At 34.7% G+C, this 16,843-nt stretch overlaps 1 protein-coding gene across 1 annotated transcript; it reads right to left on the bottom strand.

Moving 5' to 3' along the window:
- Positions 1-776: 776 nt before the first annotated feature.
- LOC142629589 (ABC transporter C family member 10-like) lies at positions 777-9,067 on the bottom strand. The gene is made up of 12 exons (XM_075803602.1): positions 8,695-9,067; positions 6,202-8,282; positions 5,642-5,962; positions 5,475-5,561; positions 4,714-5,295; positions 4,473-4,637; positions 3,731-4,025; positions 2,664-2,878; positions 2,060-2,365; positions 1,748-1,811; positions 1,431-1,670; positions 777-1,336 (listed from the first exon to the last, which is right to left on the bottom strand). Exons 2-12 carry the CDS (start codon positions 8,260-8,262, stop codon positions 1,212-1,214), a joined length of 4,461 nt encoding a protein of 1,486 aa, XP_075659717.1. The 5' UTR covers positions 8,263-8,282; positions 8,695-9,067; the 3' UTR covers positions 777-1,211.
- Positions 9,068-16,843: the final 7,776 nt, after the last annotated feature.

The raw sequence follows: 16,843 nt of genomic DNA, 5'->3' as shown, positions 1-16,843 counted from the left end.
CAAGTATTAGTTGTGTCAATTTTGTCTATCAACTTTTAAAATTGTGTTTCTCAAAAAAAAAAAAAATTATGTTAATTAAGTTGGCTTGATTTTTAAAGCTAATCATAAAATTGACACAATTTATATTTGAAAATTTTCTTTAAGAAAAAAAAAATTGAAGCATAAAATTGACAAAATTAAATGCATTGAAACAAAATTGAAATGTGATGTGCATAAATTAAAACCATGGAAACGGGCACCACTCCTTACATATAACTTTCTCCTTCTGGGCGGTTTTATTTGCATTTACTGCTAAAATTCAACACTCAACAGGTAACTTCTTGTTAGTTTTTCTGTTAATTGGTTTTTTGATGGAAAGATTTGGTTATGCTCAAAGATAACCTTTTTTGGTCTACTAGTTACAATCCATTTTGCTAAGAATCTTGTAGCTCAATTTGCAACTATTAAATTAATTAAAAAAAAAAAAGAAGTTCCCCGACTTTATATGTATCACTTATTTCCCCAATTTTTTATTTTTATTTTTATTGGGGGGTAGTCCTGTATGTTTATTGAGTACTGACCTGACCTGGAAAAAAAGTATATAGGAACTAGTCACAATGTTTAAAAAGTTGGTAATTACCTTAATAATATATTGCATTTCCTAAATAACAATGATAATAAGTCATAAAGTCCTAAATTAACATAGAATGAAACACAGTAAGCTTGATACCATTCTAGCTTAACGAATCTAGGAACAAAAACCTGGAATCCACATGACATTTGGGAAATTCTTAGAGAATTATTTTTATTTCAGTTTGTTGAAACCAATCTTAAAAAATACATAGTTATTAGGGTTTTTGACAGGTCTGTCTAAAAATAAAAATTACAAAATTTTTTCTTCAATTCCTATAACTTCGCTAAAAGACTAAATTACCTGAATAAAATACGCTAAAATAATATAAAACTAAATTTAGGTATGAAAATAAGCAATAAGGACAAAAATTACGTATATAACTACGCTGCCTTGCGCCCTGACTTGTGAATATCCAACTTCTCAAGAAAGTCCTGGGACACTTGTTCTGCATCTTATGTGGCCTTGGTTGAAGCACTTGTGGGACACTCACTTAACTAAAATTCTTTTTTTCAAGGCATAGCCACATAGCCTTTGTATTAAACAACACCCTGATATCTTGTAGGACTAGTTTCCCCACCAGTTGCAACATCTAGCTTCACTACCAATCCTCTGAGGACATGCTGGCATTTGCAGAATGAGACCAGTATTCCTTGACTAGCTGCCCAAACAGTGATTCCTCCTTATTCATCAGCTTCATTGGTTCATCATACTCTACTATTTTACCTGGTTAATGTCAATAATATATCACTTTCACTAGTTGTATCATAGATAAGATGTAATAGTTCCTGGTACAAGAGCTTGGGGATATATAACTCACCATCTCTAATAGCAAGCACCTTATTGCAGTCCATCACAGTTGGTATTCTATGAGCTACAGTTATTACAGTGCAGTATGCAAATTCTTTACGTATGGTTTTCTGGAGAAGAGAGTCGGTTGAATTGTCAATTGATGCAGTGGCTTCATCAAGAACTAGTATCCGGCTTCTCTTCAGCAGGGCTCGTCCCAAACAAAATAGTTGTCTCTGTCCCATGCTCCAGTTTGATCCATCTTGCGTAACTGCAATGCAATCCAGGTTGTTAGTTGTGATTTGATAAGACCTTTAAACAACTTGTACACACACAATATCTTCTTACCTAAGGAATCCAAGCCCCCCTCTTTTTCTTGAATAGCCTCTCGAAGCTGACATTTCTCAAGAACCTTTTGCACATTCATAAGAAAAACTTTCTTGGTAAGTACTGAATGTTAAACACAGTTTTATGTTTTGATAAAATTTTCCAGGAACCCAGTTTGGGACTACTCAACTTACATCCAGTGTGAATTTCATTATCCTAACAATGCTACAACATCCAAAGGCCACTTAATGTCGTAGATTGTGCAATATAACAGTGTCATACAATGATCCATGCTAGCGATGTTTACCAAAATAACTTAAACAAGAACTTTACCTCCCACATTTCCTGATCAGTATGCTCTGACAATGGGTCAAGATTGTATCTCACAGACCCGCTAAAAAGTGTTGGCTCTTGTGGTATGATTCCTAACCTTGATCTTAGATCATGAAGCCCAATGGTGGATATGTCAATGTCATCTATAACGATTTTTCCCTCTGTAGGCTCCACCAGACGAAACAAAGCACTGATAAGAGTCGTCTTTCCACTACCAGTCCGGCCAACAATTCCAATTTTGTGTCCTCCTTCAAATATACAACTAATGCCCTGTAGAACTAGTGGAGCATTGGGCCGATATCTGACCTGTTTCATGCAGTCTTAACATTGTAAACACAACAACATGAACAACAATAACAAACAAAAAACCAAAAAAACAACAAAGACTTGGTCCCTAAAATTTGAGGTTGGCTATGGATTCTCAACAAACAAATAAGTGATGAATATTTTCAATGTGTTTGATGATACGAGACACCATCCCCAAATGTTGATTGTACCATTTCAACTAAAACGTCTAAAAGCATAAAAGTATTGTAAATACATTTCCATATTTCTAAAAGTTGTGAATGGAAAAGGCAGTAATTTTTTTGGGGTGTTCATTTACCTTCAAATCACATATCTTCACCTGACCATTAACAGGCCAACTGTGTGTGGGTCGGTGACCTTCTATATCTTCTGCAGCTTCACTAGGAATATGCATGTACTGTTCTAGCCTTTCTACAGAAACAATTAAATTTTCTAGCAGGCACCAGCTTTGGACAGAAGCGATAACGTGTATATTTAAAGAAAGACCATATGACAATGCCATTCCAATAAATCCTGCATCCAAAGTTTGATAAGAAAAAATAGGCTATACAATTATGCCATATATGGAAAACTTTAACAAACAATTGCTTAAGTACTCTTTATATCGTATGGTATGATCAGTTACATTCTGTCATTCTCTCTCAAAAAAAAAAAAAATTTACATTCTATCAATAAAAAATGAACTCTATCTCAAACTAACAACCCATGATTGTAAATTCCAAATTGTTCTAGTAACGTGGGGCAGATTTTTCAAGTAAAACCAATCCATTGTCATGCCATGTGATGTTGGCTGATGAAGCTTCTGATGGTGGATGTGATACCAGGAGGAGCATAAGTCTGGAATGAAAATTATATTATGCCCGAAATCCTATGACTTGCTCATATGGAAATACAACAAAGGAGCTTGAGCAAGATGGTTCATATTCAAGAAAGACCAGCAGTAAGAAAAATAGGCTCCATTATAGGTGTTAATTACTGCAGGTTTAAGATCTCAAAATGAGGGAGGGAGGAAAAACAAGACATGATTTGAAATAATATGAAGATGAATGAATACTTGCACTCTAAGAGAAGGCTTGGCTGTACTAGACCAAAGTGGCAAGGCAGGGGTTATGTGGTTCTTTGGGTAAGCAAGTAAATTTTGTTGAAGAACAATATTGTTCTTATGATGCTGCCCGCTATTATCATGGACCCTTAGGGTTTTAGTGTTGGCCTGTGCTGAATTTAAATGTTGCTTCTAGAAAACACATGTTCTTTTTGAAGCTCACACATTGATGACTATGAAATGGACAAGCATCAGAAGCATGAAATTGAACCACATAATACCAAGTGAAAATATTTTGATAGTTGAAGAATGATATTACTAACCAGAAGCAGAAGCTCCAATATGAAGCAAACTTATGGCAAGTGCTAAGGATGTAAGAACAATTGCACATAGAATTTCCAGACGTTGGATCAACCACTCGTTGGCTGAGAAACCATGGAAGTAAGGACTTGCATTTGTGTCAATAAGGTCCAAGTTCCTTGAAAAGAACCGCTCTTCCTCCCCAAAAGCTCTGATCGTCATGGCTCCTGCAATAGATTCGGCAAGGTGGCTTGCAAGCAAAGACTTGGTTGTGCCATCCGTTCGCATCAACTCTTTTGCAGAAGCAAGGAAGTATTTCTTTATTTAAACAAAAACAAGTGTCGAAGTTTGTTGAGAAGTCAGAATATATACAAGAAATCAGGATAGGAAGACACTTCTAAATTTAGCAGGGCATGGCATCAGAACAAATTATCACTTGATGAGAGTGGTGAGTTCCAACTTTGTACCCATTTCATTTTTTGACATCAAATAATGCGGAAAAATTAAGTCCTTTAAGTAGTTCAATTGACAAACTTGTGTATTCTGGGGAAGAAAAAATCTTAAATGAATATCTACAGGAGAACAATGAAGCCACCTAAATAATTAGCATTGATAATGTATTGATACCACACCCAATACTAATATGTGCTGCATTTTGAGAGGACATTTATAAGAGGCAGAAAATGGGTTTGTTTCCTTTCAATCATAAACAAATATATTTTTTAGAAATCATACAATCAATTTTAGTGTTGGTGTCTGTAGTACCTGTAAAAGAATAGTCAGATAAACCATGGGAATGATGACAAACAAGACTGGCCAGGATACTATAGCCAGTATTGCATAGGTGGAGTATGCAGTCATGGTGGCAACAAGAGCAATACTTAATTTGTAAGCCACATCAATGTCGATGAAACTCATATCAGAAGACACCTACAAGGTAAATACCAATGTAAGTCCCAGTATTTTTTTTCTGAAGCATAGCAACTATTACTTTTGAAACTCTTACCCGGCTGAGTATCCTTCCCAGAGGTGTTGCATCATAAAAAGACATTGGTGCCCTGAAAAGAGAGCTAAGAAGTGTAGAAAAAATTGATAGTGATGCCCCAAAACCTAAACCAACAACAGAAAGTGCTCTGAGGAGTATAAATAAAACCAGGATAGACCCAATCCCGGAGTAAACTGCAATCAATCTCACTGTGCTTACGTTAGAATCCTCAATTTCAGCAGCCAACCAAAAATTTTGTATCAACTGCCCAGCTAAGAACATGAAGTGGCATACAGCTGCCAAGAAGAAGCACAAGAATCCCTTGCTCTGTCTCAGATACTGTATATAAGGCATTATACCAGTGTTTCCTGTTTCTCTTTCTTCTTGCTTAATCAATTGATCTAAAGTTGATTTTAACTCATCCTCACAACTTTTCAGAATTTCACGTGTAGAGGTTTTAGGTTGTTGGAAAGAAGCATACTTGGCATGTTTCTGGGAACCAACAGTGTCATTGTGTGCATTGACAAGGTTTTGAAATTCTTGACTTGATGCTAGTAGTTGATCATATGTCAATGCTCTTAGAACCTGCCCTTCAGACATAAACTGCCAACAATTTGAAGTTTATGTAAACTGTTTGTGAGCAAAGTTATATTTTAAAAGGAAAAAAATCATTGTTGATCAGAATATGCATAGAAAGTGGCACACACACAAACACAAATATATATATATATATATATGAAATTTTACAGAGAAAGCAGCAGTAGTGTCACTGAAATACCAACCAAAATAGAATCAAATGCAGGAAGGAAATCAACTTGGTGGGTCACCAGCAGGACTGTCTTCCCTGACAGAGCTTCCATGACATATTCCTGGTGACAAGCCATGTTAGATTTCTCTTAGAAAAGGAAAAATTAGTAGCATAAATTGCATGGTTAAGAATTTTCATTACATTTAATAGACTGGTTGCAGTATGTGCATCAACAGCACTGAATGGATCATCCAAGAGATAAACATCTGCATCTTGATAAAGTGCACGGGCAAGTTGAACCCGCTGCTTTTGACCACCACTTAGAGTAACACCTCTTTCTCCTATTTCTGTTTGATCACCAACTGGAAGCATCTCAAGGTCCTTTATCAGAGAACACTTTCTAAGAACTTCTTGGTATCTATGTGAATCCAAGGGAGACCCAAAAAGTATATTGTCTTGAATAGATCCTGTTTGAATCCAGGATGTTTGAGAAACATATGCTATCTTTCCATAAACATGAACCTGGAAGTTTAAAGCTTTAGCAAGATTTTATTTTTATTTTTTCATTTAATTTGTCTACCATGTAACTGATGCTTATAAATCAGTGTGTGAGTCGAATCTTCTAGAAAGTGCAGTAGGAAAAAAAATCCTAAATGTTCTTCACACATTCATTATTTATTTATTTATTGTAATTAAGAATATGCTATGTGCCAATTGAAACTTTATTTAAACCATGGGTAAGGATTTAAATGATTACTTACTATGCCTTTGATGTTTGGAACTTCTCCCAGAATCGCAGCTAAAAGGGTTGATTTACCAGAGCCAACCTCTCCACAAATAGCTACCTTTTCTCCTGGTTTAACTGCCAAATTTATGTTTCTTAGCATGGCCTTTGCTGGATTAGTCTCCCATGATATTTCAGTGGCCTCGATAAAAATGGACTGCTCTAGCTCTTTCTCAGTGCACTTTTGCCTTGCATATCTGTTCTGCAACTCTGGTGCTGCAAGGAACTTCAAAATCCGAGTTAAAGATACCTTTGCTTCAATGAACACTCCAGCAACATCAGGGATCATTCTGATAGGCTCCTGAACAATACGCAGACTTGCTAGGAATGTGAAAACGTTACTGGCAGAGAGTGAAATTCCAAAGAAGTAGCATGCCCAGAATGTGGCAACTGATACTAAAATGGGAGATGACCAAAACAAAATCAGATAGTATCCCTTTTGTATTAGAACTGCTAATATCCACTCTAGTTCTTCTTTCCTTAGCACTTGTATAACATTCTTAAAATGTTTCTCCCAAGCATACAACTTCAAGACCTTCATATTTGCAAGAGCTTCTGTAATGGCCTTCAATCTCTTATCTTGTGCCACCATGAGATTTGTCTGATACTTATGCTGCAGTTTGGCCACTGGTGAAGTTGCAAGCACAGTTAAGATGATAACAACTAGAGCTGCAACAGTTGCCAGCCCTACAGAGTAATAGACAATAGCTAATGCAATACACAGCTGAAGACTTGTTGACCACATTTGATGAAACCAATACGGAAATTCACCTATTCTATAGGCATCTACTGTGACATAGTTCATTATTTCACCAGGGGAATGATTCACCTTAGCAGCATTTGAGAGTTTTAGTTGCTTTTGATAGATAGCTGCAGATAGGAAAGATCTTACTTGGAGCCCGATCAACCTAGTTTGAAAGAACCACTGCCTCTCTGATAATGACTCCAAACACTTTGCTAGGAAGAGCATTCCAGCCAATGCATAGCCCTCATATTTAAAAGCTTCTTTTCCTTCAGCAACCTCAATGAAGGCTTTGAGAAATAGGGGACCACTGGAGACTGTGAGGACCTTGATCAAAGCAAATAACCCAGAAATTAAAATAGCTTTTCTCTGGCAGAAAAAAATTGTTGACACCATAGAGGGCAGATCGTATGTTTCTTTCTGTTTTTGTTTGCTCAGTTGCTCTTCAAACATTAAGTAGCATGTTTGCGCCCGATCTTCCTGCCTTAACTGTGGAACATCATTCTCCTTAAGGATTTTATCTTTACCGTGCTTCATCAGTGGATTTAACCACCAAAATGACATTTTACTAAGAAATCCAGCTTTGGCAAAAGGAGTGACATTGTCATTTGTACAATTTTCACCAGTGTCACTACCTTCCTCACCTTGCAAAGGTGCATACAATGCATCATAACTGATGTCTGAATCAGTTTCCACATATTTATGTTCCTGAAAAGCGCACAAGAGGCACAAGATTGCTCCAGGAAATGAAAGAATATCTAAAACCATCTTAATAGATGCCTTTTTTTCCAAAATAGCAACCAGAAGAGAAGAAAAGCAGAGGAATACTGCAAACAAGAAGGTGACAATAGAACAAAGCTTTGCTGTTGCGACATTTGGAAGGGGTAGCTTCTCAATAATTACTACAAAATCAAGCAGCATCCATGTGAAGCCTTGGAATAGCAATACTAGCCATCCCTGCAAAGGTAATACAGCTCTCTTTGCATTCAGATTCTCACCAATTATCCAGATCCCCAAACCCAAGTAAGCCAAACCCAGACCACCATTATAAATGGCTGAGCATATCAACATTGGAGAGAAGTGTTTAGACTTAGAGGGTATTGTGTTCTTCCTTATGATTGATCTATAAACCATGATATATAAGAATATGATAAGGAGAAGAAGATCAAGAGAAATGACCAAAAGGTGATTGGTGCATGTATATGGTTGGAATATGGATATAATATCATAATTGCATGTGTTTTCATCTATCTTCGAGCAATTCCCGCAGAAAACAGTCCAGAGACTCATCACCATGACTTGAAAGAGCTACAATACTACAACAACCCCAACAACAACGAGTTAGTCCCAAATGAAGGGACTGCGATAATAACTTCACAAGAAGAACAGAAAGAAAGACTAAATATATGTCAGATTATGTAGAAGTATTATCATTTAAATGAAACTAAAGTCAGTGATTCTAGTTCAAGTGAGTGAAAGACACAAAAACACAATACTTAATATTCCACGTTCTTTCTTATGTAATAAAACTCATGTCTATATTCTTAGGAAGATTGAAAAAAATGAATGATCTGATTGATTCTTCAACCACGTAATATAAAGTCTGAGTTAGGGACATAAAGAAAGAGAAAATGAATAGCAACAAGATATGAAGTTTGCCCTCCATATATCTTATTCAAACTTCTGGAAATGAATCAGATGTTTAGACTACAAGTTAAGTAATATTACCAAAAGTAGTTCAAGCAAACTGAAGCATTCCCTTCAATAGTAGGACAACCCTTCCAACGCTACAAATGCTGAACAAACTTAAATATTGAAGCTTTACAAAAGCAAACATATGTCTAAAGGTCCAGAATGATCTAGCTGAAAAGCTTAGCATCAATGAAAAAAAAGGACACCGTAAAGATTTGCAGTATAAACCAATATCTTACGTACTCAAACATGAAAATATAAAGTTGAAGATATTACAATGCAAAAGAATTACGTTTCTATGTTCTTTGAGTCTTTCCAATATATTCTATAGATGCCCAAACTAAATCTGCATTTGATTTTTGAATGTAAGACAACTGATAAGCGTAAGACTTGCACACAGAATCTTGAGCTAACCTTCTAAGGCAATTTATTGTCCTGGTCCTACTTTTAAGCTAACAGTCACTGCATTTTTATGCTAAAAAGGCCGTCTTTTTCTCATATTATTACAATACAACTCGCACCCAGTTACCCTCAAGTACCATGTGCGTCATTTTCATGAGTATGTTACTTCAATAATCATAGATGTCTTGTCAATCTCAAAGAATATTCAAATTTACAGTTAACTCAACCTTAATTTGCAGAACTGGGAAAAGAAATGAATATGACTTACCAATTACAATTTACATTTCTTCTTGAAACACGCTCAAAAATTGCTCTACCAACCAAAAACTTATCTGAAATTAAAGCTCCAATTGTTTCAGAAAAAATATTAATATTTTTACGTATTTTTATGTTTTGTCCAAACAGACTAATGATTAGCGTGGCAGATGTCATGTGAAAATTTTTCATAGGTCTATTTGACAAACACACATTGCGTAACTCTATGTGACACAACTCCCTAACTTTTCGTTAAAAAAATATTTTGACTTAGGGTGCGTTTGTTTCGACAGTAAATCAATTTCGAAAAATGTTTTCAGCATTTGCGAGTGTTTGGCAACACCTGAAATTTTGGTCAAACGAAAAATGAAACTAGTTGACCGTAAAATCAACCCTACCCACCCGTAAAATGAATTTCATGTCTATTTTACCTTCAAATAGGAATTTTTCAGAAAATTCAGAGAGACAGAGCACAAAGAGAGAGAGAGAGAGAGAGAGAGAGAGCACGAAGAGAGAGTAGAGAGAGCGAGTCGCGCCCCAACCCGCGCCGGCGAGTCGCGCCTTCGCTTCTCTCTTCGCCGAACCCAGTCGCCGAACCCAGTCCCGGCGAGATCGCGCCTTCGCCTCTCTCTTCGTTGAACCCAGTCGCCGAATCCAGTCCCGGCGAGATCGCGCATTCGCCTCTCTCTTCGTCGAACCCAGTCGCCGAACCCAGTCTCGTCGAGATCGCGCCTTCGCCTCTCTCTTCGTCGAACCCAGTCGCCATCGCCGATCACGATCTCGCCTTCGCCATCGCCGATCACGACCTCGCCTTCGCCTTCGCCGCGCCGCGCCAGCACAATCTCCCCTTCGCCATCGCCAGTCGCCTCTCTCTCTCTCTGTCTTCGTTCTTCTCTGACCGATTTGGGTTTTGTTGATTTGTATTGAGAAAAATTGATGATGAGCTTTTTTTATTTTTGGGTTTTGTTGAGCTGTATTAAGAAAATTTGATGAGTTTTTTTTTTTTTTTTTGAGTTTTGTTGTTCATGATATTTGTTTGGAAGCTGAGAAAATGTGAGTAACAAATACAAAATGCATTTTCTATAATATTTTCAAGATGACAACCAAACACCGGAAAATATTTTCCAAAGTATTTTTTAAAATGCCAACAAACATCTAAAAATATTTTCCTTTCCCGAAAATATTTTCCTTTCCTGAAAACATTTTTCGGAATTACTTTACTGTCGAAACAAACGCACCCTATCATCTTATACTCTTAGGTGTGTGTGGAAAAAAAAGAAACCCAACTTATTTTACTATTCAGCTTTTTTTTTTTGCTACTATTTATGCTCCACCACACTTTTTGATACTATTCACAGATCCCACTATACTATTTCAACTAACTTTTATCTTTATTTATAGTGCTTTCAATAAAAAGTTTTCAGCTTCAACAAAGAAAGCGGATCCCAAACAGATAGTACATACTATGAAGATAATTGGAGATCAATAATTATTTTATAATAAAATGTTTAGACTTTAAGTTCTTTTAACTTTAAATTATATTCGAAATATACAGTTCATAGATTGAACAGTAAAAAAAATTAGACTAAACAAAAAATTTAATGTGCAAATTAAAATAAAGAAAAAAAATTGTAATCTAATAGTAATATTTTTAAAATATTAATAATACAATAAAAATGGTAATTCAATAACCTTGTAAGTTTGTAACTCAATTGATTCACAACTCATGATATTTCTATACAAGACATTCACTGTTCAAATTAATCTTAACCCTACTATTAAATTATATATAAAAAGAATTTATGAACCAGCGTAATTAGGTGCCGTCTGGAGAGTGTATTCAACAAATTGGGCCAAGATGCTCATTACCGCAGCATGACAGTATCTGTGTAATTTTCTGGAGGATTTGTATTGTCTTAGTCATATCATAACCAATGATTAGACTATCCCTTCTTGCAACAATCTCTTGTTAGGAAAAAAAAATTCACATGCAGTTTTTTTTTTCTCTCATGATTATTACTCTTGATGACATTTCATATTTCAACATAACCTTAATTCTTTATTTTATTTTATAACTCCATAACTATAATGATGAAAAAGAGATTTGAACTATGTTCATCTCTATTAAATTATCAAAATATATTAGTTTATCTTTTTGGTATATGTAAACTGTTAGGTGTGTCAGTTTTCCTAAATGCTTTCTACATCTTTTAGGGTGAAACTGTCCGATAAAAACATTTACAGTAGAATTCTCTATCATACAAATGTTGTGTGGAAACGCAATCTAATAGCAAGCACACATTATCTCCTATTTGAAGATAATAATGGACTCACTGATTTTGAAAGTGACCATGACTGATGGTGATAGCTTGATGCCGAGGAGTTTATACTCTATATACTATTTATAGCTCATCCAAGTAAAATAATATAAAATAAAAATAACTATTATTGTTCAATGATCCAATGTTAACGGAAGCAAAAAAAATTTTTTATAATAGAATAAAATTTAGTTACAAAATTGGTTGTAACCTTAGATTACAACCTTATTCATATCATTAACATTATAACATATTTCAAAAATCTAACTGCTAGATTACATGTTCTTTACGTTCTTAATACACATGTCAAATTTTTTATCAGTTGAATATATTATTTATTCTATAATCTATAAGATTATATTTTATGTATAATTTTAAATTATAAAAACTTGCAATTTAAACAATTTATTGATAATATATAGCTATTGATCTTTAATTTTGTAAAAATTTTACATGCATAGAAGATATAAGAAAAAAATGTAATCCAATAGTAAATTTATAAAAATTTACCTTCAATAAAAAGATATTACTCGATATTAAGTAATGTTGTAGTCTTAAGTTACAATCAATTTTGTAACTAAACTTTGTTTATAAATTTATAGGCGCGTTTAAGTGAAGTGGATGTCATGTGAAAACTTTTCATAGGTAATGATTTGATATATTACAAAATTAATGTGACTTTCTCTATGTTATGTCACTCCCTTTAAGGACGCCATGATAGCTGGATTTGGCTCCTGCAATCCAATATCGCGTTGTGCGTTAATTATGGCAGTAACTGGTGGCAACTAAACGTGCGACCATCTATCATTACAATTTTTCCCCCTCCTTCTTTATCATTCGAAATAAAGTGCAAGCTAAAAAATTTCTATACTCTATACTTCTATACTTGGGAAAGAACTCTTTTGAGGTCAAGAGGAATACTGATTTGACTTTATCGGACAAAGCATGACAAATAAAAGGTGTAGAATATTGTAACAAATAGTTAACTATAGAAGATTACATTAGTCCATCCAAAATAGCATGACCCTCCTCACAATTTGTCAAACCAACCCAAAAAATAAAACCCACATGCAAAATGAGATTTTATTTTAGTTACGGTAATCGTGTAAATATATGTGTAATTGTCATTAATTAGAATAATAAACATACAGGTAAAAGTCATTTAATTAAAATGATTATTGGCCTGGACTTTTGATGAAAGCCAAACAAATAGCACATTTATCACATCACAAACACTTTTCATCTAAATAAGGACAAGGCTTTAAATTAGACGCCAATATTATTTATTTTGATTATCATATTCAATAAATACAAACCCATAACTTGTTGCAGTGAAAGATGTCAATGTAGTTAAGTTATTATTAGTATTAATCAGGGTGCATGGGGTGAGAATAAAAGGTGCCGACAATAATTCAGCAAAAAAAAAAAAAAAGGTGCCGACAATATGATACTTCATTACAATTACTAAAACGGTCCTGTTAATCATCCATTTTACCTAAAACGACAAATCTGGTTTTCTAAAACGAAAAATCTGGTTTTCTAAAACGAAAAATCTGGTGGTTTTCTAGTAATTAGCCCTTTATTTTGTGGTTGGCACTACGCATTTATGAATGAATAATTGAATATAATAATTATGGGTAGTGTTTTTTGCTTCCTTAGTAAACTGTTTTGGGGGCATACATTAATATCACCAAACATTATTAAATAGGAAATCGATGCAAAGTGACAAAGCCAACAAGATAGTAATTTTTCCCAACTCTTCAACAATCTCACACGTCAATCTACCCTCTAACTTCCATTGTCACGTTACCACAAAACCAAATAACCCAAAACCTCTACGGCTCTACCTTCCCTTATCTCTTTGAATCATAATTTGAAGACTAGCTAGGACAACAAAAACCACTGACTCACAGACTCGCAAGTCTCACAAGGGATCATGCAATCCTAATATGTTGTTAATCAATCCACCACTGATTAGGGGTGGTAATTTGTGTTCGCGTGTCGAGTTCGTGTCGTGTCAAGTCATGAGTATTCGACTGCATAGGTCAACACTAACCCGACATGTTTATTAAACGGGTCAAGATTCCTCAACCCTAACACAACTCATTTATTAAACGGGTCAGTCGTGTCGACCTGTTTATCAGATTTTATTAAAATGAAAAATAAAAATTAATGAAAAAACAAACAAATAAATATTTTTAATATAAAATTCAAAACTAACGAGTAACTACATAAAAAATAATCATTCAAAACTAAAGCATATCCCAATATCACAAATAATCAATCACAATATGTTAAAGAAAATAAATCACAACAACTAATAAGTTTATATATTTAGAGTTTGAAGGGTATATTGGTAAAATGTCATTTAATTAAATGGGTCAAACGGGTTCTATGTGTTCAACACTAACCCAATCCGTTTATTAAACGGGTTAGCCGTGTCAACCCAAATATGACACGAACCCGTTAAGCATCAACCCATAATCTGCTAATTTCGTGTCGTGTCGTGTCGGGTTCGCAGGTCGTGTCAAATTTTGCCACCCCTACCATTGATGCATTCCTCAGCACGACTCCTTTTTAATTTTTATTTTATTTTTTTATTATATAATCAAGACATGTACAGTCCCCTGTCCTTCACACACCAGGTTATTATAGAGATAAATTCCTTGAAGGTGATCCCAAGATGCTGACAAGAAGTTGATTTCGAACTTAAGATCTTATGAATATTATGAGACCTTAAGAGCCACTAAGCAAACCCTTTGTAGTTTTGATCTGTCTTTTAATTTTCCGTGTTGCTAGCTTCAGGCCACTTATGACACTATTCTCTACCAATGTCTCCCTGCCATTGATGTCGTATTCCTCAGATCACCATATGTTAAAGAATGTAGTAGGGTGTTGCAATGGACATTTAATTGTCTCCGACGCTTAGATATACATCCAATCAAAGTTGTCTCTATTTAGGGTTGGGCCTACGTTGGGACGAAGGGGAGCCCCCCATTTTCTTCCAAATTATTTTTATATTAAATAATTGAAGTTTTTCTTCCCAAAATTTTATTGGCCGATAGAGGTTTAAGAAAAAGAAAAAGAAATAGTTAGTTAGGCTGCTACTTGTGACTCTCCTCTAAATTAATGACTTTTTAACAACAAATCTTTTAAAAAAATTTGTTGTCTTTGTTTTTATTTTTTAGACAATTATTAGGTTTTGAATGTATTTCAGTCATTTTAGAGATCTTAGAATTTTTATTTGGACAAAGTTTAGCTACAAAATTGGTTATAGCTTGAGGCTATCACCTTACTCAATATCATTAATATTACTATATATTTTGAAAATATAACAGTTGGATTGCATGTTTTTTACGCTTTTAATACATATGTCAAATTTTGTACCAATCAGATATTATTTACTATATGATCTATAATATTATATTTTATGCATAATTTTAATTTACAAAAACTTGTAATTTAAATAATTTATTGATGACATAGCTATTGATTTTTAATTTTCTAAAATTTTTGCAAGCATGGAGGATATAAGAAAAAAAATGTAATTCAATGGTGGATTTGTTAAAATTCACCTCTAATAAAAAGATATTGAGTAAGGTTGTAACCTTAGGCTACATCCAATTTTGTAGTTAAACTTTGTTATTTTTATTTACTTATTATTTTAGATGTTTTAATGAGATTTTGTTCATTTTAGAAGTTTTCGTGGGTATTTTGTCATTTATGAGGTTTGAGAGTATTTTGGTTATTTAAAAAACTTTTGAAATTTTTTTTACTACTTTAAAAGGACTAAAATACTTTTAGTCTTAAAGAGGAAGTGGTTTTCTGATCAATAGAGAATGGTATCGATTTAAGCAAAATTTTCAACTACCTAAAACATCCTAATATGAGGAAAATTGATGTAGGACAGAATCTACTATTTAATTCTTGTAATTTATTAATTTTGGTATTGTTATGTAATTTTTGTTATTTTAGGTTTAGAGTATTTATTTCCTTGTTTTTAGGTGTTTTTAATGTCTTTTAGGTCAAATTTAGTTCATATTATGGTTAGATATTAATTAGGATTTATTTTAAAATATATTTTTTTGTCTGTTGTGGTGGGCCATTTTCACTACTGCAGGTTGGGCTGCCTCCTGCCATGCTATGACCTAATGGTTCTAGGTAGGAGAGTCAGGACCAGCTTGACTGCAACACACCCTAAGCCAGCTTGTGGACAAACTAGAGCCCCTTTGCTGAAACCTTGGTCACATGCCCATGGCAGAGGAAACTGTTATAAAAAAGTTGTGGCAGGCAGGTGCAGTATAGCAATGACAAAAGGAATATGTTTACCGTAAGCTAGAAACCAGAAAATATTAAGTGATGAACTTAATAAAGGAAGAAGCAATGTAGTAATATAAATGTGACATAAATAAGATGATAACAATAAAGAAAGGAGAGCACTCTAATGCTTAATCAATAAAATAAAGGGAAGAATGGTCAGTCTGCCATGCTTGATTCCCCTACGAAGTTATGTCCAGGAAGGGAACCACTCTTCATTGTGGGCAATCTCACAAGAGGATCTTGCCGCAGAAAATACCCACTTTGAGAGAATGAGCCTAAATGGCTTATCCTCAAATCTCTTAATCCTTACTAGAGGGTAGGCTTTTCGAGGGAGAGAAGGGAATAGCCTATTGGTGCATGCTCACTATCACACTCTTGTTTTGCTTTCTGTTTTTCTCTCTAATTCCTTTCTTTTTCTTTCTAAGTTTTTTGCTCTTTCACTCCCTTTCTTACTTTCTTTTCTCTCCGTTCTTTCCTACACTCTGGTTATGTTGTTGTTGTTTTTATTATGCATGGTTGAAGCCCCTTTTATACTGCCTGCTGTGACTGAGTTTTTACTATTTTACCCCTTAACTGCTTTTGTCTTGGTGTGGGTGTCCTTCCCAGACCACCCACTGGTCTATCGGCTGCCCAGCCATCACCACTTACCTATGCTAGCCATGCCACAACCCATTCTAGACAAAGAGTCTTATTTTGTTTGCTTACTCACCGTGGCATTCCCATCCGGATAAGGGTGGGCATTCTCTTTCACTATCCCTCATGGGATGCACCTAATGATTCTAACTCACCTTTCCCTCTTTTGGGTGGTATGTCATCCCAACAAGATATTTTCCCAAAAAGAATTTGAGTGGGAACCCCATAATTGGCTTTCCTCTTCTCCCCACTGCTAG

The sequence above is a fragment of the Castanea sativa genome, chromosome 1 (genome assembly GCF_040712315.1).
Source record: "Castanea sativa cultivar Marrone di Chiusa Pesio chromosome 1, ASM4071231v1".
Lineage (NCBI taxonomy): Eukaryota > Viridiplantae > Streptophyta > Magnoliopsida > Fagales > Fagaceae > Castanea > Castanea sativa.
The sequence above is the reverse complement of the archived record's forward strand: the minus strand, read 5'-3'. Positions and strand labels throughout refer to the sequence as shown.

Bases quoted from the DNA above. Each gene is read 5' to 3' on its own strand.
- LOC142629589 (XM_075803602.1), bottom strand. From the start codon at position 8,262: ATGGTGATGAGTCTCTGGACTGTTTTCTGCGGGAATTGCTCGAAGATA. The intron at 2,879-3,730 runs GTTAGTAATATC...CTTTGGATGCAG, and splicing joins TATTGGAGCTTCTGCTTCTG to GATTTATTGGAATGGCATTG. The intron at 1,337-1,430 runs GTGAGTTATATA...GACATTAACCAG, and splicing joins GGTGCTTGCTATTAGAGATG to GTAAAATAGTAGAGTATGAT.